This window comes from Xenopus tropicalis, chromosome 9 (assembly GCF_000004195.4).
Source record: "Xenopus tropicalis strain Nigerian chromosome 9, UCB_Xtro_10.0, whole genome shotgun sequence".
In the NCBI taxonomy this organism is placed as follows: domain Eukaryota; kingdom Metazoa; phylum Chordata; class Amphibia; order Anura; family Pipidae; genus Xenopus; species Xenopus tropicalis.
The window spans coordinates 75929049-75956372 of NC_030685.2; the positions used below are offsets into that span (position 1 = coordinate 75929049).

General features: G+C 44.0%; 1 protein-coding gene across 2 annotated transcripts in view; it reads left to right on the forward strand.

Annotated features, from left to right (window-relative positions):
* Positions 1-27324, forward strand: part of cacnb4 (calcium channel, voltage-dependent, beta 4 subunit) — an 80508-nt gene that overhangs the window by 23207 nt on the left and 29977 nt on the right. For both annotated transcript variants that reach the window (XM_012970187.3, NM_001142151.1), the window contains 1 exon segment: positions 27024-27143. In XM_012970187.3, the coding sequence (XP_012825641.1) occupies positions 27024-27143 (120 nt within the window).

A 27324-nucleotide genomic window follows, 5' to 3' on the forward strand; every position in this document is an offset into this window, starting at 1 on the left:
ATAATGTACCCCCTACTGTAAATGATAAGGATATTAGCAGTCACTGAGGGGTTCTGTGCCCATATAAAGGCACAAGGCTGCAGGCTGAGTTATACAGGGAACTCTGAGTATCACTCATGTATTATAAGGGATAATGTACCCCCTACTGTAAATGATAAGGATATTAGCAGTCACTGAGGGGTTCTGTGCCCATATAAAGGCACAAGGCTGCAGACTGAGTTATACAGGGAACTCTGAGTATCACTCATGTATTATAAGGGATAATGTACCCCCTACTGTAAATGGTAAGGATATTAGCAGTCACTGAGGGGTTCTGTGACCATATAAAGGCACAAGGCTGCAGACTGAGTTATACAGGGAACTCTGAGTATCACTCATGTATTATAAGGGATAATGTACCCCCTACTGTAAATGATAAGGATATAAGAAGTCTGTGACCATATAAGGACACAAGGTTGCAGGCTGAGTTATACAGGTCAAGAGACAGTCCCCTAGCCCTTGAGTCCATATATAAATAAGCTGAACTGAATAATAAACACATGCTCAAACACAGTTCAAACAAAAAGCAATTATATAAAATATTTTGACAGAAGCTCACCTCGCTGTCCCCTAATTACCTTCCCATTACAAGTAGAGGCTACATTATTGTTTATAATACACACCTTTCCGTGTCATGTGACCACTTAGCAGAATGACACCACTAAGCACAATGTATAAGGATATACTTTACAGATTATTCTTGTACACTGTATATTATATTATTATATGACCAGTTAAACAGAGCACAGGCAGAACAGTCACATCTCTTGTGAATTACACCTTTATTTATCTTCATCCCCTTGGTAATGGGGAGACGATGAATCATTTCTGCTACAGTGACTGTAGCGCTTGAGCAGAACCCCAAACCAATCAGCTCCGTGGGGCCACACAACCCATATAACTTGGGGTAGATGATAACAAAAGTTGTACATGCAATATATTGATGATGATAATTCCTATAGTAAATGGTTGTGTAAGATGGTTAAAGGGGAAGCAAACCCCAAAATAACGTTTTGCCTAATAAAAAAATCCAATTCTTTACAATATTTTTCTGCATGCTGGTTCTGTCTCTTAAAACAATGTAGCAGAAATGAGACCTGTGAAATCAGCTGGCTTCTGCTATACGGTTTCTAAAGTCAGAACCACCAGGGCACAGAAAGGAAAGGGACAACAGACGCAGCTTTCAGTCACAATTACAAATTTACGAACCTGTAAAAATGGTGCAATAATTGTATATTGGGAAGTTGAGTAAGATTTTCGGCAAGCAAAAGTTTTTTTTGTTGGGTTTGCTTACCCTTTAACTGAACTAAACTCTTATCTGTGTATATACATGCCTGTAGGCATTGACCGGTAGTATCTTAGCCTTTTAGCCCTGTTGCCAGTTGGGTAGCTGCTGTTACGGGGCCTCTGGGGGTGTGTGGGGGCCCCTGGGGTGGCAGCACCGGAGGGCCCTGACCCTGGTAAGGTGGCTTCTGTGGACACTCATATCTTACCCTATGATATTTCGTGAAAAATATAGAAAGTGTGTGTGTGTATATATATATATATATATATATACAGTATGTGTGTGTGTGTGTTTATGTTCCATAAAGATATAATTTTTTATATTCTGTGTCTCCTCTTTTAATTTCCCCAGGGGCGGCGGAAGGTCAGGAGACAACTCTGGTTCATCCAGATGATTAAATTGTCTTGTTTTAGAATTGTTCATTGGTGCATAATGCATAAATGAATTGTACCTTTCAAGCAATTACTTAACCTACTTAGCCTGTTTGGGGCGGAATCAGACTACAAGCTGTGATAGGACTGAAATAGCGGCATACTCTGATACTGTAGTAGCTTTGTGTGCCCTATAGGGGCAGTGGTGTTTACATGTTCTCCCATCCGTCTTTAGCCCTACTGCCTCCATTTTGCTTTGCTGTCTTGTTTTCTTTATTGTATTCATCTTGCCCTACTGTAGCCATAATGCCTGAAAGCAGGGATCCGCAACCTTTTTTTTACTTGTGAGCAACACAAGTGGTGAGCAACATGTTGCCCCCGAGCCACTGGTTGGGGATCACTGGCCAACAGTATCCATCTTACCCTACTTTAGGTAGATTTCCCTACTCTATCCATCATGGCTTAAAGTATCCATCATGCCCTACTGTATTTATCTTTCCCTACTCTATCCATCATGGCCAAAAGTATCCATCATGCCCTCTGTAGCCATCTTGCTCTGCTGTATCCATCATGGCCTAAAGTATCCATCATGCCCTACTGTATTTATCTTTCTCTTCTCTATCCATCATGGCCTAAAGTATCCATCATGGCCAAAAGTAACCATCATGCCCTCTGTAGCCATCTTGCTTTGTTGTATCCATCATGGCCAAAAGTATCCATCATGCCCTACTGTATTTATTTTTCCCTACTTTATCCATCATGGCCAAAAGTATCCATCATGCCCTCTGTAGCCATCTTGCTTTGTTGTATCCATCATGGCCTAAAGTATCCATCATGCCCTACTGTATTTATCTTTCCCTACTCTATCCATCATGGCCAAAAGTATCCATCATGCCCTACTGTATTTATTTTTCCCTACTTTATCCATCATAGCCAAAAGTATCCATCATGCCCTCTGTAGCCATCTTGCTCTGCTGTATCCATCATGGCCTAAAGTATCCATCATGCCCTACTGTATTTATCTTTCCCTACTCTATCCATCATGGCCAAAAGTATCCATCATGGCCAAAAGTATCCATCTTGCCCTACTATAGCCATCTTTCCCACTGCATCCATTATGCCCTACTATCTCTAATTTTTAAAGGTTTATTTTTCTTATATTTACAACAATAAAATAAAAAGAGTAACAAAATGAAGTAAAAGCAGGTTACATAAGTAGACATGGATTCTTGGTACATAGCTCGGCTTCACAATTTCAGGTTTATTGCGCGGAACTGTTCAGAATGTTCAGAATAGCCCTGTTGCTTTGTGTTGGGTTTGGCATGGCCCCAGTTCTAGGTGGTTTGAGGGAGAGTTCTAAGTTGGTTGGTCAGTTTCCTCCCAGCCCCCCACCACATACCCCAAATTCTGTTAAATTTCCCATGTCCCCCCCTGGTCTTGTAGGATAGTTTTATGAGGGGTATGGCAGCATTTATAAGTTGTTGTCAGTATTCAAGCGTGGGAGCTCTTGCCCTAGAGACTCCCATCTTGCCCTACAGTGTCCAACTTGTGTCCTATGGCTTCCATCTTTCTCTACTGCCTTCATCTTTCCCCACTGTCATCTTTCCTACATTATTCATCTTCCGTCCATTCTCCATCTTTCCAAAAGTCTCCACCTTGCCCTACTGTCCCCTGTGCCCTGGTGATATTCATTTTGCCCCTTATTGCCTATGGTCACCCTCTTTCCTTGCTCTCTCCATCTTGCTTGACTGTGTTCATCTTGCCCTATGCACCCATATACTGTAGGTCATTTTCACCTACCACTGTGTTATGTACATGTACATGAACAAATTCACACATTTTGCCATAATTCTAACTTGACTTGTTGGAGGGCACATTTATCATTGCTAAACACTATCCAGCCCGAATCCCCTCACTGCTCAAGTTCAACACATGTGGATACTATTAGTTCAACAACAGACTAAGCCCACCCACTGTTTTGGTAATTTATGGATTTAAAGGAGAATGCAAGTCAAAATGTAAAAAGCATACTGCCCAATAGTCCTCCTATTGTTTAGTAAAAACGCCACACTTTTGGCTCACCTAATCAAATATTTACTCACTCACACTTACTCACATTTTCTAGAACAGGCAGCCATCTCTAAAAAGGTATTCTCCCTCCCTTTCCCTCCTTGCTTCATACTGCACATGTGTTTCATTCCCTCCCCCCTCCCCTTTGCCAGATCCACTTCTGATTGGCTGGTGGGCATGTGTAGCTCAGAACAGGAGACAGGATCAAGTTACACACATGCTCAGAGAATAGGAAGGCTGCCGCTGGCACCTACAGGAAGGGGAGAGAGATTTCAGTGATGTCACTGTAGGCTTCACACTGCTGTAGGCTGCCAGCACCATATCTCAGAGAAGCAAGCAGGGATCTGGGAATTTAGATATGCAGTAAGTACTTAAAAAGAATGCCTTTAGACTTACTTTTAATTTATATTAACCTTTCATTGTCCTTTAAGATATTAAGATGCCAAATTAGCACCAGTGAGCCAAGAGCAGTGCAAAACACTGGAGTTTAAATTACTATTGACATAGTGACTGCTTTTTGCTAATTTAGGGCCCATACGAAGAGCAGAATGGCCAAAGCTTAGTGGGAGATTTAGGGCATTTATTGTTTTTTTCATCAATCTGTAACCTTGTTATGGGCTAAGGGGGCCCAGCCTGAAGGCCAGTTAGGGGGGGATTTAGGGTGAGTGCTTATTTGTGCCCTGGGTACCCCTGGAACTATAGCGGGGTGACTGTTACCCCAATGTTTCTATATATCTGTAACCTTGTTATGGGCTAAGGGGGCCCAGCCTGAAGGCCAGTTAGGGGGGGATTTGGGGTGAGTGCTTATTTGTGCCCTGGGTACCCCTGGAACTATAGCGGGGTGACTGTTACCCCAATGTTTCTATATATCTGTAACCTTGTTATGAGCTAAGGGGGCCCAGCCTGAAGGCCAGTTAGGGGGAGATTTGGGGTGAGTGCTTATTTGTGCCCTGGGTACCCCTGGAACTATAGCAGGGTGACTGTTACCCCAATGTTTCTATATATCTGTAACCTTGTTATGGGCTAAGGGAACTATAGCAGGGTGACTGTTACCCCAATGTTTCTATATATCTGTAACCTTGTTATGAGCTAAGGGGGGCCAGCCTGAAGGCCAGTTAGGGGGGGATTTGGGGTGAGTGCTTATTTGTGCCCTGGGTACCCCTGGAACTATAGCAGGGTGACTGTTACCCCAGTGTTTCTATATATCTGTAACCTTGTTATGGGCTAAGGGGGCCCAGCCTGAAGGCCAGTTAGGGGGGGATTTGGGGTGAGTGCTTATTTGTGCCCTGGGTACCCCCAGAACTATAGCAGGGTGACTGTCTGGTTGTGTGTCTGACAATATGCAAAATGTAAGGTCAGTGTCCCTTTAAGGCAGGTAATGAGAAGGCAAAGTGTATATATATATATATATATATTATGCACCATAGAACAATGCAATTTTCCTGGAAATGGTGTGAACCCATCTCACTCGATGCTGTTTCTCTTGGAACCATGTACTTCTCTCCCTTATATTTTTTGGTTGTTAGAAACCCCAGTGGACGAGATGATTAATGTGGCCGATGCGCGAGGAGGGCTCTGTGGGATGAGAGATATAAGTATATGCTCTACTGGATGGAAATTCATCTTTATGTGGGCTACAAACAGGCCTTGCACACCGTGTGAGTGTAGTTTGGTAGCGGTGATGTTACATGTGCTACAGACTGCAAACATACCCGTAGGAACCCCATATAGACACGGGGATACATACAAACCCCTTGTAGATAGTGCCCTGGCTGGAATCGAACCTAGGGCCCCTAGTGCTGCAAGGCATTAATGCTAATCCCTGCACCTCTCTATTGCTTACATTTATATATTCACTAGATTCTAGCTCTGAATTGGGTAGCCCAGATAAGGAGGTGGCTGGGGCATGGTACTAAAGCTGGGTAGAAGAGGGGCTGTGTAGGACTGGGGTGTCAGGGGGCTTCCGTCTGGGAGCCCCCACCCCAGTTGCGAGGGGGCCACCCTAACCTTAGAAAATGAGACATTTTATGAAAGTACTCACTTGTCCCCCTATACCTCTTGGGCCCCCTTCAAAAGTCGCAGGGTCTGCTTTCTCTATGCCCCTGCTTCTGGTAGTCTATTACGGTGGTGCAGTCAGGGGCTCGTACCCCTATATCTCCGTATGGTACATGGCACAGTACATATTGTTGGCACTAAAGGGGGCATGGCTTACCCAGAAGTGGTGGGCATGTCTGGCTTGGCATGGGTAAATCAGGGGGCATGGCCTAAAATTTCAAGTCTTGGGCGGTGCGGCGCCCCAGTAAACGCTACCTGACGCTAATGAGTGACTTAAATTGCTTAAAGTTTCCCTCTGTGTTATTAAAGAATGGGACCCCCTTTATCTGTGTTTTCATGAGACCCCAATCCCTCCTGTGTGCCCTTGGCTCAATATCCCGATTAGGTAACATAACGTAATGCTGTTGGTTCCTACTGACCCCGTCACATAGACACCCCCAGGGCCTTTCCGGCCATTGTCCCTGCTCACATTCACGCCGAATGATGAATTGGGCTTTGGCTCTTTGGACACTGTAACTGGCTCATGAAATATTCACCTATTGATCCATCAGGTAGTGTCGGCTCAGGCAGTATTTCACCCGGGTTTGGGAAAGCGCTTAGGAAAGGAATTCAATGAGTACGTTCCTTATTAGCAATTGTGCTACGGATAAAGCAGGAATGATCAGATACTTCTCCCAGCTACAAACTACTGATCCCAGCAGCACTTCGACCGAATCATCTTAAAGTCCCAAAGTAGTATTTATTTAGAATATTTAACTTCTGTTCCTCTTACTTTCCTAAATGGAGATTGTATGAATGCTGTAATAGCAAAGGAATAGAATTACACAGATAATGGAATACGGTTGCAGGGAACTTTGAGTATCTAAAGGTGCCCATACACGTTAAGATTCGCTCGCTTGGCGCGATCGCCAAGCGAGCGGATCGTCACCCCATATCCCCACTTACGGGTGGGCGATATCGGGGAGCGTGTCGGCTAATTCGATCGTTTGGCCCTGGGGCCAAATGATCAAATTATATTGACGGCAATGGGGCAGTCGGTTCCGACTAGATTTTCTAACCTGCCCGTCAGTAGTCCCCATACACGGCCCGATTAGCTGCCACATCAGTCTAAGGGACCGATATAGGCAGCTAGAATTGGCCCGAGTATGGGGACCTTAAGTTTCACTCATGTATTATAAGGGATAATGTACCCCCTACTGTAAATGATAAGGATATTAGCAGTCACTGAGGGGTTCTGTGACCATATAAAGGCACAAGGCTGCAGGCTGAGTTATACAGGGAACTCTGAGTATCACTCATGTATTATAAGGGATAATGTACCCCCTACTGTAAATGATAAGGATATTAGCAGTCACTGAGGGGTTCTGTGACCATATAAAGGCACAAGGCTGCAGGCTGAGTTATACAGGGAACTCTCAGTATCACTCTTGTATTATAAGGGATAATGTACCCCCTACTGTAAATGATAAGGATATTAGCAGTCACTGAGGGGTTCTGTGACCATATAAAGGCACAAGGCTGCAGGCTGAGTTATACAGGGAACTCTGAGTATCACTCATGTATTATAAGGGATAATGTACCCCCTACTGTAAATGGTAAGGATATTAGCAGTCACTGAGGGGTTCTGTGCCCATATAAAGGCACAAGGCTGCAGGGAAGGGAATTGTGAGGGTTTACCTTCATGCCTCCCTAGGCCAAAGTGCTTTGTGACCTCTCTATGGCTGTACATACTGACAGTCAGGAGATATTGTAGGTATATTTATAAGAACATACTGGGTGAGTTTTACCAGCAGGATTTCTGGGGATGTTTGGAGGGACTGGCATTATTTTGGCACTGGGTGCAGGGCACGTGCTGTTTCCGTAAGAGGCGCCGTTACGCACGGCACATTCGCTCTCGATGAAACCTACATCTGATACGATTGACAGGGAATAACAAAGCGGAAATAAAATGGTGCTGAGAAGGGAATATTGACTCTACTTCACCCGTCTGAAAAGCTCCAGAGTACTTAGTATTATTTTCAGGCTATTTAGAGGCTTTTCTGGGAGTATTATTTTGTACAAACTGAAGAGGATCAATTAGCTTTCATATGTAACAGTATCCCATGGAGTAAATATGGGTTCTGCTCTAATCTCTACCTGTACCATTGTGCGGCACTGGAATCAAATTATTCCGTAGGCTGTGAAAGCCGGGCTTCACTCTGTGCACAAGCATCAACACGCAGGGAAACTGCTGAATGTTTAATGGCTTCCTGGCTCCGGCAAAAGCTGCTGTAAATACCAGGCATGCTGAAAAAAAAGGGAAAAAGTGGCGTTTTCCCATGGAGGTGGGAGGCAGAGCGGGGGGGATGGCGCGTGCTTCTGGTAAAGCAGGTTAAACACGATGGGTGTAAAGTCAGATGGCGAGGGAAAGATTCATATTGAGGGTGTCTGGTACTGTAGGGGAGTATTTATGGGGGGGTTGAAAATAGGGGCCCCTCTGCATAGTGAGGCCCCACAGAGCAGTTGTTTGTATGGCGGTTGGGTTGACAGCACATATAGGCAAGATGGGGACTGTAGAGCAAGATGGGGACTGTAGGGCAAGATGGGACTGTAGGGCAAGATGGGACTGTAGAGCAAGATGGGACTGTAGAGCAAGATGGGACTGTAGAGCAAGATGGCTATGATTTGGGGCCTATTTTTCTTTAACAAAGTTGGTCAGAAGGCAACTCCGCCACTCTTTGTTTACTTACTAAGGGGTGAAGCAGAGTTCCTCTACAAATGAGTGCTGACGAGTTACCCTATGGTGGACTCGATCTTCATCCTTAGATAAATATGGCCCATAATATCAGTGTTACCCTTCCTTTGCCTCTGATATAGAGCCCTTGCGCCCTCCGACAGCCACCAGTTGCCCAGCCCTGCTATATGGTATCACAGAGAGGCCTCTGGCCCTACCAGCTTCTATATATAATATATAATATAATATAATATATATACCGAATCAAACATTTGATTCGGTATCTATATGTTATTCTGTGCACAGGGACAGCTATATGGTTGCAATCTTTGTAGTGTGGTGCTGTAGTGTTTGGGGTGCCAGTATGTATTTTTCTAATGACTGCTATGGAATCTGTAGGTAACTGTCAGCCTGCCGGATACCCACCATGGGGGGCTTCCACGTGGGGGGAATATGAATGCTGTACCTGAAGAAGCCATCAATATGCCTTGTATGCCATACCTCTGTGCCCAATTGCTTATATTTTATACTACACAGGGAATTAATCATATTTAATTAAGGTCTAGTAACCCATAGCAACCAACCAGATGTTTCCTATCAAAGAGCAGACCATAAATGTTTTTATTACATAACAACTAAGGGGCTCTTTTACTAACCATCGATTTTTAATTTTAAACTCAATTCTAATTTTTAAAAAGTTGCAGGAAAAAACGCTGGGACTTTTCCGAATTTGACATTTTGCCAGATTAAACTTGCCGAGTTCCCTCCCCTTTCCTTGAAGTTCTTTCCTTTGTCTTGAAACTTTAGAGATTTCGCGGGGTTTTGTCCGGAAATCACGACTTTTTCGAATTGTCGCAATGTCAATTCCATCAAGTCAGAAAATTTTGCAGCAACAACTCGGAAAATACTTTTTTTTGTGACTTTTCCTTGCAACTTTTTTTTAGTAAATATCAGACATTCGGGAGAATGAATTTAGTCGAATTTGAAAATAAAAAGAAATGAGATATTATGGAGTTTTAGTAAATCAGCCCCTATGGGTTAAGGTTTTATACATCCAGGCACCTATTGGCACATACAGCCCTAGAGGGTCTGGGGGACTTGCCCATCTCCCCTCTATCACTTCCTGTTATCTACATAATAAATCCATTAATTGTGTTTCTATAACCCTCCAGCCGTACTTTCTCCCCCTCTTATCAGTGCCTTTAATTTGTGTTCAGAATTCCCAATAAAATTATGAAAAAAGAAGACAAGGGACACAAAATGCAAGTTTTGGTTTAAAGATCGGTCATTTTGGCAAATTCCTGCCATTTGTCCTAGATACTCCTCATTATCGTGAATCCAAAATTGTGAATTTTCTTGTCATTATTTATATGAAGATTTCAGCCTCTTGTTGTGCTCCCCGCGGCGCCAGTGAAATGCTCGCTAGTAAATTAAGGAATGATCACAGTGCATCATGTAGGCAAATGATTGCAGAGTAATAGGAGTCGGGATGGGAAATAAGGCGTCTCACTCAGCTGCACCGTGTTGCCAGTGTTACTTGTAATGAGTGGGCAAAATTCCTGGGAGGATAAGTGGATAGAATGAGGGGGCGGGTGTGGGCTGAGGATTCGGAGAAGCAGGAGATGCGCCTGAATATGCGCCGCTTGCATAGATGCACCCAGTGCTGCTGTTTATCTGCCCGTGACTAGGACTCAAGCAATAACCAGGGCAATAGGGCATGCTGGGAGTTATAGCTTTGGAGCAGTGGGAGGGCCCCTATGTGCCCGTCACTCACTGCCATATTGCCACATGAAATAAATGGCGATTAAGTAAAAAAAAGTTGCAGTCGCTTCCAAAAAAGTCATGGTAACGTCAAAAAAGTTGCGCGGTAGCTGCATTTTGCAAATAGTTTGGGCGTTTTTGCTTGCTAGTTTTTCGGGGAATCAGGGGGGATAGATTGGCTTATTACTAAACACAAGCACTATGAAAGGTGGTCAAAAGCTCTATAAGTTGCCAACTTGGTCAAAAGTGGGCAGGTCAGGCCTTTACTAAAAGTAGCTATCATTTCCATAGTCCCCAGTGCTCCTTTATTTAATCTGGCCTGGCCCATGTGACATTGTTGGCAACCAGCGCAGTTAATGATGCCAGGGTGCAGAGGCCCCTCGAGGTGCCCTAGCCAGTTTCCTTTATGATCGCGACCTCCTGCATTGCAATTCATAGCACAAGGGCTTAAACAAATACAAAAGCCAGCCCATTTAATATCATGTAATTACCCACATTAAGTGTAATGGAGCATTGAAATATCAATTTAACCCTTGGGTAGCAAGTAGAAGGAAGGCCAAGTAAAGCCTGTTAGCTACTGATTGCTTTTCCCTTTAGCCTTTAGCTCTGGCTGCTTGTTTGCACCGGGCAGCGGCAGCAAGGCCAGGCGTGTATCTCCCGAGTAGTAATCACCTAAATATAGCTTGTCACTGCGGCACGTTACAGCCGTCTGTTTAATAAACTGATTTTGGCTGCCCACCAGCACTTGTCCCTGAGAGCTTTGGAACGGTGCAACTATTTGATCCTGATTTCTCTGAAAAGAAGTGGCCTGTCAGAAAGCTGCGGTGCCTGGAATCTGTCGCGCTCGCCCCTCGCTCTGTGTTGTGTGCGGCCAACACCTCCTGACAGCCGGGAGTCAACTGGGGGGGGTACTCATGGCGACCAACTGCAGTGTTTGTAGGATGTTGCTACTGACATTTTGAAGTAGAATGATCTGGGCATGATTAAGGGCCCCACATACCTGATGCCAAAAATGATGATACAGGTATAGGACCCGTTATCCAGCATGCTCGGGACCAAGGGTATTCCGGATAAGGGGTCTTTCCATAATTTGGATCTCCATACGTTAAGTCTACTAAAAAATCAATAAAACATTAATTAAACCCAATAGGATTGTTCTGCATCCAATAAGGATTATTTATATCTTAGTTGGGATCAAGTACAGGTACTGTTTTATTATTACAGAGAAAAGGGAATCATTTAACCATTAAATAAACCCAATAGGGCTGTTCTGCCCCCAATAAGGGGTAATTATATCTTAGTTGGGATCAAGTACAGGTACTGTTTTATTATTACAGAGAAAAGGGAATCATTTAACCATGAAATAAACCCAATAGGGCTGTTCTGCCCCCAATAAGGGGTAATTATATCTTAGTTGGGATCAAGTACAGATACTGTTTTATTATTACAGAGAAAAGGGAATCATTTAACCATGAAATAAACCCAATAGGGCTGTTCTGCCCCCAATAAGGGGTAATTATATCTTAGTTGAGATCAAGTATAAGGTTCTGTTTTATTATTACAGAGAAAAAGGAAATTAGGTTTACAATTCTGAATTATTTGATTAAAATGGGGTCTATGGGAGATGGGCTTTCCGTAATTCGGAGCTTTATGGATAACGGGTTTCCAGATAAGGGATCCCATACCTGTATATATATATATATGCAATATAATAAAGATATTTGAAGCCAGTTCCATGACCCTATAAAGACACAACCAAATGCCTTTATAGGTCACGGAGCTGCAAGCATACTTTAGATATGGCAGTCACCATGCTATCATTCCCAGATAGGCATTCGCTCGTTACACTAGAACATGATTCTGCTGGACTACAGCTCCCAGCATGCTTTGAGTTAAATGACACTTTTGCACGTTGGCAACTCTTTTTCCCATAGGGAAAACAGAATCGATAGTCCCGACAGCCGGTACTTCCTTGTTGGCTCTACTGCCTAGAAAGGGTTAAAGCTGCCATTGATACCTGTATATATAAACATCCAGGCTATAGTGAGTGTTATTTTTTTTTTGTAAATGGTTTATTAGTGTTCCTTTGCCACCTAGCATTTTTTGTCCTGCTGCAACACTACATATTACTGACTCAGATTTGCCTGCTGCAAACAATCCAACCAGCCTACACATTACTTCAGGGTAGGACTGGGCCGGTGAGACAGCGGGAAAACCCTGGTGGGCCCCGCCAACCCAAACCCGATCCCTGCTGGCTCACACCCCCCATAGGCCGCCATAGTATCAGATATGTGCGCTTGGGGAAGGGGTGGGGCGAGGCAGTGGGGACCCCTGAGATGGCAGCCCTAGTGGGCCCCACACACCCAAGTCTGACCCTGCATTACTGGAGATCTGTCAGTGACTCACAGCATGGGTGCATTGTTTGTGTGACAGAAAAAAGCTAGGTTGAAGAAAATTACAAATGACATAATATATTAAAGGCTATAAAGTAGGGTTGCCACCTCTGCCAGCGTTTGTTGCCGAGCAGGGGGCGGGTGATGTCACATCCCACCTCTTCCCCTCCCCCTTGACGTCACTGGGCGGGGCTGTGATGCGCTGATCAATGATTGCCCGATCGAAGCGCCAATCTCAGTGAGTCCTGCCCGGTTTTCCTAAACTGGTCTGTCCAGGTCAAAACCGGACCGGTGACAACCCTATATAAGGGCAAAGTCACACATTGCATAGGGATCCGCTCTCATCCTCTGCTCTTCTAGCTGTACTGACAGGCACAGTGTCGGCCTGAGTGCAACTACACGGAGCAGAGATCAGCCCAAGAAACATGAAAACAAGCATTTTCGGCCCATTATCTGTCTATAAATTGCACTTTGGGCCCTGCACTGAATCTGTAAATGAGCTTTTTAGATTTTTTTTTTAGTGGCAATCTCCCCTTTAACCCTTGCTATTACGTTATAGCATAATGGGATTTCTATCCCACTAACATTAATAGCTTTTGCTTAAAGGAACAGTAATACCAAAAATTGAAAGTGATTTTAAGGTAATTAAAATACAGGTATGGGATCCATTATCCAGAAACCTGTTATCCAGTAAGTTCAAAATTATGGAAAGGCCATCTCCCATGGACTCCATTATAAAATGATAATTCCAATTTTCCAATTATTCTCTTTTTCTCTGTAATAATAAAACAGTACCTGTACTTGATCCCAACTAAGATATAATTACCCCTTATTGGGGGCAGAACAGCCCTATTGGGGTTATTTAATGGTTAAATGATTCCCTTTTCTCTGTAATAATAAAACAGTACCTGTACTTGATCCCAACTAAGATATAATTACCCCTTATTGGGGGCAGAACAGCCCTATTGGGTTTATTTAATGGTTAAATGATTCCCTTTTCTCTGTAATAATAAAACAGTACCTGTATTTAATCCCAACTAAGATATAATTTATCATTATTGGTGGGAAACAATACTGTTGGGTTTAAATGATGTTTAAATGATTTTTTAGTAGACTTAAGGTATAGAGATCCAAATTACGGAAAGACCTGTTATCCGGATAGCCCCGATTCCAAGAATTCTGGATAACAGGTCCCATATCTGTATAATGTACTGTTGCCCTGCTCTGACAAAACCGTTGTTTGCTTCAGAAAGATGACTATAGTTTATATAAATTGCTGTGTAGCAACACAGCGGATAATAGATAAGCTCTGTAGAATACAATGGTGTTTTACAGAACTTATCATTTAGTCATTTAGCCCTATTTTAATTTGAATAGCTACCCCCATGGCTACACAGCAGCTTATTCATATAAACTATAGTAGTCTTTCTGAAGCAAACACGCAATTTTTTAATAGGGAATTTATGTTTTTCAAGTCTAAACATATAAAGATACTCAAACATTTATCTTGTTGTGAATTTGTTTTGATTGTACCCTACAATCCTTGCCATCTGCGCAGACATATTTATAAGTAATAATATTTATAATAAATCACTTATTTGTAATGATTCAGCCCTTTCTCTGTGGCTTTAAAAGCAAGAATCTGTAGGGGTAAGGAGTCCCATATGAGTCTGTTTAGGCACAACACACCCCATGTATGGACCCTTAAAGGGGCGGGGATTACTTACAATTGGGTAAAGTCTCAGACTCCATATCCCAGCTGGTGTGGTAAAGACTGTGCATTGTAGATTATATAGCTTTGTGTACATATACTGTAGATATTATACTTTCCCACCCCAGTCTATAGAGCCAAATATAACACTGTTTCCTCGAAACGGACACAAGTGAATAAATTAGTGGCCCCGTCTCAGTGACAGTTCTTCCTGCGTTCGAGCAGGATCATCCATAAAAGCTGCCCCCATGGGGGACCCAGAAAGGAGATATCATAAATATACAGGCATGAAGCTATGAGCCCATTCTAATTGATTACTGCATTGACCTCTTTTGCATTAAATGAGTTGAATCTCCAGCTTCTTACGGGGACGTTTTTTTTCCCTTTAAAACTTAAGGGTTATATGAAAAATTTCATTATTTCCTAGAAGCTCACACATAGGCTGGTTAATATTAGTTATCTGCAGAATTGTAGCAGTGCAGCACCAAAGCCAGACTTGTGCTACAGCCACAATAGCCAGGCCGATACAGCAGGTATCCCTCTAATGTTATATTCTCTGCACTTCTGGGAAGGGACTGGGGCTGTGGGATAGCAGGTATAGTAGGGAGAGATGGTGCCTATAGTAGCAGTGGGGGGATAATAGCCTCTGGGAAGGGACTGGGGCTGTGGGATAGCAGGTATAGTAGGGAGAGATGGTGCCTATAGTAGCAGTGGGGGGATAATAGCCTCTGGGAAGGGACTGGGGCTGTGGGATAGCAGGTATAGTAGGGAGAGATGGTGCCTATAGTAGCAGTGGGGATAATAGCCTCTGGGAAGGGACTGGGGCTGTGGGATAGCAGGTATAGTAGGGAGAGATGGTGCCTATAGTAGCAGTGGGGGGATAATAGCCTCTGGGAAGGGACTGGGGCTGTGGGATAGCAGTTATAGTAGGGAGAGATGGTGCCTATAGTAGCAGTGGGATAATAGCCTCTGGGAAGGGACTGGGGCTGTGGGATAGCAGGTATAGTAGGGAGAGATGGTGCCTATAGTAGCAGTTGGGGGATAATAGCCTCTGGGAAGGGACTGGGGCTGTGGGATAGCAGGTATAGTAGGGAGAGATGGTGCCTATAGTAGCAGTGGGGGGATAATAGCCTCTGGGAAGGGACTGGGGCTGTGGGATAGCAGGTATAGTAGGGAGAGATGGTGCCTATAGTAGCAGTGGGGGGATAATAGCCTCTGGGAAGGGACTGGGGCTGTGGGATAGCAGGTAAAGTAGGGAGAGATGGTGCCTATAGTAGCAGTGGGGGGATAATAGCCTCTGGGAAGGGACTGGGGCTGTGGGATAGTAGGTATAGTAGGGAGAGATGGTGCCTATAGTAGCAGTGGGGGGATAATAGCCTCTGGGAAAGGACTGGGGCTGTGGGATAGCAGGTATAGTAGGGAGAGATGGTGCCTATAGTAGCAGTGGGGGGATAATAGCCTCTGGGAAGGGACTGTGGCTGTGGGATAGCAGGTATAGTAGGGAGAGATGGTGCCTATAGTAGCAGTGGGGGGATAATAGCCTCTGGGAAGGGACTGGGGCTGTGGGATAACAGATATAGTAGGGAGAGATGGTGCCTATAGTAGCAGTGGGGGGATAATAGCCTCTGGGAAGGGACTGGGGCTGTGGGATAGCAGGTATAGTAGGGAGAGATGGTGCCTATAGTAGCAGTGGGATAATAGCCTCTGGGAAGGGACTGGGGCTGTGGGATAGCAGGTATAGTAGGGAGAGATGGTGCCTATAGTAGCAGTGGGGATAATAGCCTCTGGGAAGGGACTGGGGCTGTGGGATAGCAGGTATAGTAGGGAGAGATGGTGCCTATAGTAGCAGTGGGGGGATAATAGCCTCTGGGAAGGGACTGTGGCTGTGGGATAGCAGGTATAGTAGGGAGAGATGGTGCCTATAGTAGCAGTGGGGGGATAATAGCCTCTGGGAAGGGACTGGGGCTGTGGGATAGCAGGTATAGTAGGGAGAGATGGTGCTTATAGTAGCAGTGGGGGGATAATAGCCTCTGGGAAGGGACTGGGGCTGTGGGATAGCAGGTATAGTAGGGAGAGATGGTGCCTATAGTAGCAGTGGGGGGATAATAGCCTCTGGGAAGGGACTGGGGCTGTGGGATAGCAGGTATAGTAGGGAGAGATGGTGCCTATAGTAGCAGTGGGGGGGATAATAGCCTCTGGGAAGGGACTGGGGCTGTGGAATAGTAGGTATAGGTAGGCCTATAAAAAATAATTTTGTCTTTGGTCAGCTCTGGCCAAAAAGCCCTGCTAATAATCACTGTTATTCAAACTGCAAGTTTTTGTAATGCTCGTGAAGTACTTTTAGCTAATTATAGCTATTGAGCATTTGCATCTATGCTGTTACATTGGATGAGAGAATCCAAACTGGCAGTTGTTGCTGGGAAAGGTCCAAGAGCCTATAACTGAGCAAAGTGTCTGAAATGCGCTGGTGGATTGAGGCAGATAATGACAGTTGGTGAGGAATAAAATAATTCCTAGCACAGATCAGTTCCACACCATGATATCTCTGACTGTGAAGCCTGTAATGTCACCAATACAGAGGATGACACATAATAAGGGACAAGAATTTGTGACTGCTTTATATACCTCTAATAATAGAAAGTTCCTAAATGTTTTATCAATAAAAATGTACCCCAAACCTTTACAAGCCCCAATAGCCATTTAGCTTACATTGGATGCTTTCCCTGGCCATTTTGTTTTGTAGGATGCCAGCCAATCCCCATTCAGATAGGCAATCAGCAGTATGACTGGGACCTTCCTTGTGTGAATGCAGAGCTGTAATTGGCTGCCCACAGCCTTCTATGCCTTTGGCAGTTGTATACAAAAAAAAAAAAGGAAATATAGACTGAAAGGTGTTTACTAACCCTCCAGTAGCCACAGGGACATGAAGATGAATTTCATTGGCTTAATACTCAATGGCAGCTGCGTGATTGAACTTCAGGGTACTGTATCCTTGGTGCTTCTGCACCCCATTGGCAGTACGGCACCTAAGCATTGCATTTCCAAGTGTTGGGGAGCCACACAAGAATGAAAAAAGTTCTTTGGAAAGGCCAAATAAGGGCGGGGATTGGCTATTCGGTAGCCCCATGGGGACTGCTGGCCTGCAGGGGGTTCTGCTTGGAGTAAAACTGTGTCTCTGGGCTTCCAAAACTTGTCTTTTGAAATGGGCAGCTACATTGAGGCCACTGGGATTAACATGTTGCCCCTGGGGGGGGGTGTCACTGCTGTAGGGTAAGTTTTCCAGCTGGTGGTATTGCCCCTTTAAGGCAGTAATTTGGGTGGCTCAGCCACTTAGGGACTTAGGGAGATAATGATCCACTCTGGGCATTGAGACATTTTTGTTACCACTGCGAGTGAAGAGGAATTCAGTTTAAATCAGAGCAGGACTGGATCACTGTCACCCCGATGGCATGGGGTAAGGTGGCATCTCTGCTCAGCCTGAAGGGAAATTAGAGTAAAATTTAGGTGACTGCGTAATTGCTTTCTTGGGTCTTTCAGAACTTGCAGGGGGGCCGGGGTCTATTAGATACCTCCTTATGAGTTACAGAATTGAATCCCTAAGGCTAGAACCCAAAAAGTCTAAAGCCCAGTGCTGTAGGGCAGTGCTGTCCAACTTCTGTGGTACCGAGGGCCGGAATTTTTCCGACCTACGTGGTGGAGGGCCGATAATGGAAGCCAGTTTTGACTACTCCCCTTTTTGAAACCGCACCCACTTGAAACCACACCCATGTTATCACATGACCATACCCATATTAATGGTTGTAGTACAGCAAAAACTTGCCATACTCTGCCTGCCCTACCCTGCCTGTGTGTGCCATACTCTGCCTTCCCTACCCTGCCTGTGTGTGCCATACTCTGCCTTCCCTACCCTGCCTGTGTGCCATACTTGGCTGGTTTGTGCCATACTTGGCCTGTGTGTGCCATACTCTGCCTGTGTGTGCCATACTCTGCCTTCCCTACCCTGCCTGCATGTGCCATACTTTCACTGTGTTTGCCATTCTTGGCTGGTTTGTGCCATACTTGGCCTGTGTGTGCCATACTCTGCCTTCCCTACCCTGCCTGTGTGTGCCATACTCTGCCTTCCCTACCCTGCCTGCGTGTGCCATACTCTGCTTGCCCTATGATGCCTGTGTATATGGCACACACAGGCAGCCTACAGTGACACAATGCTGGCATTGCTCCTACAGTCTGCACAATAACTATATATTAAAAAACTTTTTAATTGCAGTACCACCTCAGTATATGTTCTTTTTGTAGTGTGCAGGGATTATTTGTGGGTTTCTACTGCTCCTGAGGTGTGAACAGATGAACAATGGGGGTGATTACAGCCTGAGCCTGAGGTGTGAACACTGCAGGGGGTGAACAATGCAGAGATTAAAAGGTGTGAACAACACAGGGGATTACATATTTAAACAATACAGGGGAATTACAGCCTGAATCTGAGGTGAGAACCATGCAGGGGGCCAGTTAATCACAGTACTGATACCATTTAAAGCTTACACAAGAGTAAGCCATCAAAGCAGCCAGACAGGTGGGGGGCCACACAGAGGGGGGTCGCGGGCCGCATGCGGCCCGCGGGCCGCCAGTTGGACAGCACTGCTGTAGGGGATCATCCATGTTGTGGGGAGACAGAGGGGCTTGATTTCTTGAACTTGAGTGAAAGAGCAAAGGGTGAGGATTAAAAGGGCCTGCCCCAGGCATTATTCTAGGGATTTCTACAGACAGATTGACATTCCTTTTGTCTGATTGATTATAGATTGGGAGTAATCAATGGCTTAGCCTGACTGTATGACTTACAAGCCCATAGGCAGATCAGGCTGCTTGTGTTTTACAAGTGATACCCAAGCGTGGCAGGGAAGACCCAGGGGTTAAGCTGAATCTTACCCATAGCAACCAGTCAGTGATTGACTCTTTTCAGCCAGTTGCATGTAGAACAATGAATGCTACAATTTGATTGGCTGCCATGGGTTACTGCCCATGGGCAAATTTGCCCAGTGTTGATAAATTCTTAAAGTAGGTTTAGGGGGCTAAGTGTGTCAAAAAAAGTCAAAAATAATTATTTATTCCTTAATAAGTAATTTGCAGGTCTCCTCCCATGATTCCCCTTATTTTTGGATTTAAAGTTACCTTTTAGTATATTATATAATGGCCTGTTTGTAGCAACTTTTCAATTGGTCTTTATTTTTATAGTTTTTGAATTTTTTGCCTTCCTCCTCAAACTCTTTCCATGTTTCAGGTGGGTTTCACTAACCCCCAGGACAAAAAAAAACTATTGCAATAAGACTACACCTTTAAAGGCAGATTTATCAAAATGTGAGTTTAGAGCTTAATACATAAAAACTCATTCTATTCATTGCGTTGTGAGTTTAGAGCTTAATATACTTCTAAAAATCCCATTTTGATAAATCTTGTTATTGTCACATTTTATGACTTGTCTTTCTATTCCGGTCCTTTTCTTCATCTCCCCGTCTTTCAGTCAAACCACTTCCTGGTTTCTAGCGTAAACCAGGCCCTAGCAACCAGGTAGCTGCTGACATTACAAATGTCCCATGTTTATTCATTATGGATTTTCAGTGAGTGGATGACCTGTGGGTAGCTAGCTGTAGGCAAGTTATAAAGCACAGGGTGCAAGGAATAGAGATGCCTGGAATAAAAACCTGCATTTACTTCCCTTAGTGACTACAACTCCCAGCATTCCTCAACAAATAGGCAAAGGTTAATGCCCGCTGGGAGTTGTATTTGAGTGACATCTGGGGACTCATGGGTAAGGAAACAGGCCTTAGTATAACCAGGAGTGTGTCAAGCTCACATTAAATCCAGTTATAGACAATGTAATTCATACATGCGTCACAGTCACTGGGAATTTCAGTACAAATGATAAAGTGTATTAATACAGCATTTACTCTATAAAGCATCCATTTACATTCATTTAATTTAAAGAAAAGCACATAACTATTTTTTTTTATTAATGAGCTTGGAAGAATTACATCATTACCCATTTACCAACAAGCTTCAGTAGTAAGGATTTGATTTGGGATCTGGCTGAACCGTAGCCTTTTCTATAGGATTCACATTCGGCCCAATGCCGGTGCCCGGCTGAACCAAATCTGAACCTTTAAAATCCCGTCTTTAGATTGCATGATTACTAATTATTAATTTAATTAATTATTTTTTTGTGCATACATTTCTCTCCCCCCATATTATGCTCATTTGCCTATGCATGTTAAGATTCATATTCAGTTCTGCCGAATTCTTCATGAACAATTTGGTATTTGGCCAAATCTGGAAATAATGGAGTTGGGGCATAGCCCTATATAATAGTGCAATGCATTTTCTAATCTGGCTTTATTTTATCAATGCACCCAATCCGGGATTTGGTTTGGGATTCAGCCAATTACTGGCAGAATTTAGATCCAGTCCAACCTAAGTCCAACCCTTCAAGTCACGTTAAGTCTACCTGTTGTACCAAAAGGCCATCAGGGACAGCAGGGTGGGACTGTAGGTATGAAAGGCCCATTGGGGACCCCCACACCTCCTCAGGGGCCCCCGACAGCCCACTCCCCCAACACTAGCACCTCCCCCCCCCCCCATGTGCCTATCTCTTATTTTGGTGCGACTGGAGAAGGGAGGGCAGCGGGAGCAGCAGGTAACATTCAGTGCTGGTCAGTGGGGCCCACAAGAGCCATTTTCTGGTGTCCCATCGGCCCAGTCTGACCCTTTAAGACAGCATGGATAAATGAAGGAAGCACTATAAAAGCTTGTGTAAATAACATATATACGGTGTGTGGGATCTCTTATCAGAAAACCCATTATCCAGAAAGCTCACTACAGCAAAAGTCCATTTTAAGCAAAAAGTTGAATTTTTTTTTTTAAATGATATCCTTTTTCTGTTATAACAATAACAGTAGCTTGTATTTTATGGTAAATAAGCTGCATTAATCCATATTGGTGGCAAAAGAATCCTACTGGGTTTATTTCAGCATTATGGATAATAGATCCCATACCTGTATTTAAAAAACAATGGTAATTATATAGTAGCCGGGTGCAAAATGCTGTCTAATGAACACTTTTTGGCACTGCCGTCCCCTTGAGGACATATATCAAGTGTAGATCAAAATCATATACATATATATATATATATATATATATATATATATATATATATATATATATATACATGCGCACACACACACAGGTATGGGATCCCTTATCCGAATACCCATTATCCAGAAAGCTCACTACAGAAAGCGTGTCTATGATAAAGTCCATTTCAAGCAAAAAGTTGACATTTTTTAAAAATGATTACCCTTTTCTGTAATAACCAAACAGTAACTTGGTAACTCAGGCTGCCCCCACACCCACTGATTTAGGCCTTTTAGGGTACCCAGCCCCACCATTTAGGGTAAAAATAATAAAGCTTTGAACCTTTTTTTTGGGGGGGGGGGGTGCTTTTTCAGGTGCATTTGCACTCTGAAAAGCCAATAATCTGTGCTGTGCACCAAGGCAGTGCATTTCTGTGAATTCCCCATGATGCTCTGCACATACAGGGTTATATCCTATATGGCCCTTTGGTACAACAGGTAAGCCGAGGGTGGCACAGTTGCTCCACACACACTGCTAGACTTTGACTTGAAGGGTTGGATTTAGGTTGGCTGGATATAAATTCTGCTAGTAATTGGCTGAATCCCAAACCAAATCCCGGATTAGATGCATTGATAAGAGGCCAGATTAGGAAATGCACAGACAATGACTCTTTGAGCTCACTAAATGGGTTATGTAATAAAAGGCACTAAGTTTGCCCAGGAGCAGTAACCCATAGCAACCAATCAGCAGGTAGAATTTACTGGTCACCTGTTTAAAAGCAAACATCTTATTGGTTGCTATGGGTTACTGCACCTGGGCAAACTTAGTGCCTGTTACATATGGGGGAAAGCCTTCATGCAATAGGGAGGGTTGTGCTCCTCACTCTCCATAACCTGAATGTGTCACATCTTCCCAGCGCAAACGCACTGACCAGACTGAAAGTGATGGGCTGAAAATGCACAAAGACAGGGAGAATCTTTGGTTAATGCCATTGGCTTGGATACGCCATTCTGAAACGTTGTGCGCGTGTAATAAATCAGAAAAGTGCTCACATACTGTATAAAGAAGAGGTGTAGTTGTCCTTTATTACTTTGCTTCCATGCAGACTAAAGCCGAATGGAAAGGATATCCTACTTATAAGAAACTAACAGAAGTCCCAATGTTATATATGAGCCTATAAAATATAAACATATATGCATGGGCGCCAATATACATGAAATTTTGCACCTTTTTGTATATAGCTCTCTAATACTTAACTTGTGGACCTTTATAAACTACAACTAACCATACGGTTGTCTGGCAGAGGATTCTGACTACTGTAACTCCCTATTAATTGGCCTTCCCCTCCAAAGACTGTCCCCTCTCCAGTCCATAATGAATACTGCTGCCAGGCTCATACACCTCTCCAACCGCTCCTCCTCTGCCATGCCGCTCTGCCAATCCCTGCACTGGCTTCCCCTACCATCCAGGATAAAATTCAAGCTATTGACCCTCACATTTAAAGCAGTCCATAACTCTGCCCCACCCTACATCTCTGAACTCATCTCTAGGTACCATCCAACCCGCTTGTTACGCTCCTCTACTGACCTGCTCCTCAACTCCTCTCTCATTCCCTCCTCACACGCTCGCATTCAAGACTTTGCAAGGGCTGCCCCCCTTCTCTGGAATTCGCTCCCACAAACTGTCAGACTTTCTACCAATCTCTCTGCCTTCAAGAAATCTCTAAAAACACATTTATTTAGAGAGGCTTACCCTAATCTAGTTTAGCAATACCCTGTGCCCCACCTCTCACAACTCTGGTCATGCCCAGTCCCACACCTTGTGTCTTAACCCTTTCTCCTTGTAGATTGTAAGCTCTTTTGGGCAGGGCCCTCTTCACCTCTTGTATCGGTTACTGATTGCTTTATAAGTTACTCTGTATGTCCAATGTATGTAACCCACTTATTGTACAGCGCTGCGGAATATGTTGGCGCTTTATAAATAAATGTTAATGTAATGTAATGTAATTCTGGGAGATGAAGTTCTGCACATATGACTGTTCTCTAACATTTACCTTCTGGGTATATATATATATATGTATAGAGAGAAAGAGACATGTTTTTGGCTGTTTGTGTTCTAAGATCTGACCTTTTGAGAGCAGCTGTAGATTAAAGGACCCATACTGGCAAATGTGTTCCTAGGCAAGCGCCCAACATCTCGTCCTGCTGCTCCCTGCGCTGTGGCGGCACGGCGATTTCATCGGAAGTCTCTCATAATGCCTGTATTATAGAGCAGTACTGGGTATCTGATAAAGATAAATATATATGGACTGCTTTGGAGCATGTATTTTGTATTAATGCATCAACTAAATAAACATTAAACCTTATATATGTATATATATATATATATAATGTGCATAAGTCTCCATGTATTGTACCAGTACCTCCCCTTACTGCACTGCTGCCTGGAGAAGCCTGTGGCTCTTTGAGCTGGCACAGTGCAACAGATAAGACAGCAGGGTGAAACTGAGGTGTGTAAGGCCCACAGGGGCCCCCATACATCCTCTGGGGCCCCCAACAGCCCGCTCACCCAATGCTAGCACCTCCACCCCATGTGCCTATCTATTATTTTGCGATTGGAGGAGGGAGGGCAGCCGGGGGCAGCAGGTAACATTCGGTGTTGGGCCAGTGGGGCCCATGAGGGTCTTTTTCTGGTGTCCCACCGGCCCAGTCTGACCCTTTAAGACAGCATGTATAAATGAAGGAAGCACTATAAAAGCTTGTGTAAATAACATATATACGGTGTGTGGGATCTCTTATCAGAAAACCCATTATCCAGAAAGCTCACTACAGCAAAAGTCCATTTTAAGCAAAAAGTTGAATTTTTTTTTTAAATGATATCCTTTTTCTGTTATAACAAAAACAGTAGCTTGTATTTGATGGTAAATAAGCTGCATTAATCCATATTGGTGGCAAAAGAATCCTACTGGGTTTATTTCAGCATTATGGATAATAGATCCCATACCTGTATTTAAAAAACAATGGTAATTATATAGTAGCCGGGTGCAAAATGCTGTCTAATGAACACTTTTTGGCACTGCCGGTCCCCTTGAGGACATATATCAAGTGTAGATCAAAATCACTTTAACACTTATATCCCAGAAAATGTAAAGGCACGCCTGAGGGCTTTGTGTAGAAAAGGGGGTTAATGGAATGCCACCGCCAGGCCGGAAACACCCCTGGGACTGTTAAAATAGCAATAGGAAAAACTAATTTGCAGTTCTGCCTTCAGTTGTGTGCTGTGAGGTTCCATGTGGGACGCGGCGTTGCGCCATATCCAGAGTCCAGGGTTCTGAAGGACACATTAAGGGTGTAAAATGCAGCCTCTCACAAATGGTTAAACCTGCTTCTTTGGGGCACCATATTGGCATAAAAACTAACATTGTCATAACAAAATGCTCCAGCATAGCTTCCCTGTCTTCACTTTCTTAATATAATCTTATCTATAACCTTAATATAATTCACTTTCTTAATCTAATATATCCTACTAAACCGGTGATTCCCAAACTGTGCGGCTCCCAGAGTTGCACCTAGTTGATGCCTTTTCCCTTGACCCCTTCAAACATAGTCCTAGCCACTGTTACTAGAGATATATCCGAAAACTGGGTATATTCCTGAACTACAAATGACTTGGACCCCGCGCAAAAAAATCTTCAGAGGGGCCAGGCACGCATAGCAGCACCCCCTCCTCCAGACTTGTAAGGGGGGACTATTAAACAGCAATTCCCATGGATGTGCTCCTAATGCAGCCACGGTAGCCTGGATATTGGGGCAAACTTGGTTTGTTTAGCTTATTATACATGTCCCAGAGCATAATGGCATATTGATTGCTTAATGGGGATGTTGCTGCGCTACAGCTCGGAGCATGATTTATCTACTGATAATATCTTCAAGTATGCTGAGATTTGTAGTGCCTAGGTACAGAATTGCCCAGTGTTAGTACGTCAGCTGTGTATTGTTTGGATATGCCTTTAAAGGTGATCTATGCCCCACTGTAACGCTGTCCCATTCTGCCCCCCCAGCTATGTAGAGGAGTTGATGAGAAAATTGCATGAAAGATAGGTGGCAATGAGAATATGCTGATTGGCTTTCCTGTATTATCCAATGGAGAACTGTTCTCAAGGCTTGAAAATGTTGTTATATAAATGACCAATGTAGCCTATGCATAAGGCTGCCATCTTATCTTCTGGCCTGTACCAGCTGATGGCTGAAGGGGCGGGACAGAATTGAGAGGGGGAGGGATCATGACATTGTTGGAACAAAGTCATAACATAAGAGGGAGGGCTGTGCCATAAATGGGTAAAGGAGGTTGAGATTTAATACGTAGGCAGAGTTTTGGGGAGCAGATACAGTGGACTGGGGTAGACTGGAGGTGGGTATGGGGTGGAACATCTATTACTTATTTACCAGCCTTAGCTTGACCCGTGATATACTGGCTAGGTGGCAACCCTACCTACGGACAGAGGAGGTGTACTAATATCCAACTGTGAAAATTGGTGAAGCGTAACAATGGGAAATCCTGCACTTGCTCCCGCTGGTGGGGGGATAAGACTTTTCATACAGGGAATCATTTATCCTCCTATTGTTTGAAGTCAATAGGGAGTTCAATAACTATATACAGCCACAAAACCACTGGTCAATTGTTTTATATGGGGGTGGGAGACTTGAGGAGACAAATGAAGGGGGGGGGTGAGTTTGGGGCAGGGTCTTGCCTTGGGTGTATACAACCTAAGCATTGCATTGTACACAGGTATCAGCTGTGCTGCTAATAAAGAGGTAAGGGAGGGCAATAAAGGGGTAAGATATATAGGGGTACCCAGGGCACAAATAAGCACTTACCCCAAATCTCCCCCTAACGGCCTTCAGGCTGGGCCCCCTTAGCTCATAACAAGGTTACAGATATATAGAAACATTGGGGTAACAGTCACCCTGCTATAGTTCCAGAGGTACCAGGGGCACAAATAAGCACTCACCCCAAATCTCCCCCTAACTGGCCTTCAGGCTGGGCCCCCTTAGCCCATAACAAGGTTACAGATATATAGAAACATTGGGGTAACAGTCACCCTGCTATAGTTCCAGGGGTACCCAGGGCACAAATAAGTACTCACCCCAAATCCCCCCCAAACTGGCCTTCAGGCTGGGCCCCCTTAGCCCATAACAAGGTTACAGATATATAGAAACATTGGGGTAACAGTCACCCTGCTATAGTTCCAGGGGTACCCAGTGCACAAATAAGAAGTCACCCTAACCTGTGCCAGTAACCCATAGAAACCAATCATATGTTTACGTTCAGGCGGGTGTTTAATAAATGCTGCCTGTATTGGTTGCTATGGGTTACTAGACCGTTGTGAGTTTAATGACTTGACTCTCATTATTCCCTAATGCCTTGCCATCGTCTGCTGCTTGCATCGGGGACGGCTGATTGGTTGCCTTCATTTGCACACTGTGATGAATTGTTGTTGCAGGGTTCAGCAGATTCCTACACAAGCAGACCATCCGATTCTGATGTCTCTCTGGAAGAGGACAGGGAAGCGATTCGCCAAGAGAGAGAACAGCAGGCTGCAGTCCAGCTTGAGAGAGCCAAAGTAATGCTTTTCTGCTTACTAAGGAACTTAATGAGCATGTCGTTATTGCAGCATTAACCCCTTCCTGATTCAACAGCTTTTGAGAAATCTTCATTTTTTTTTATCTCCAGAGCAGAACTATTCTCTTTCTGTTAGCAGAACTTTAAAGGACAAATAATGCCAAAAAATGATTCATTTGATT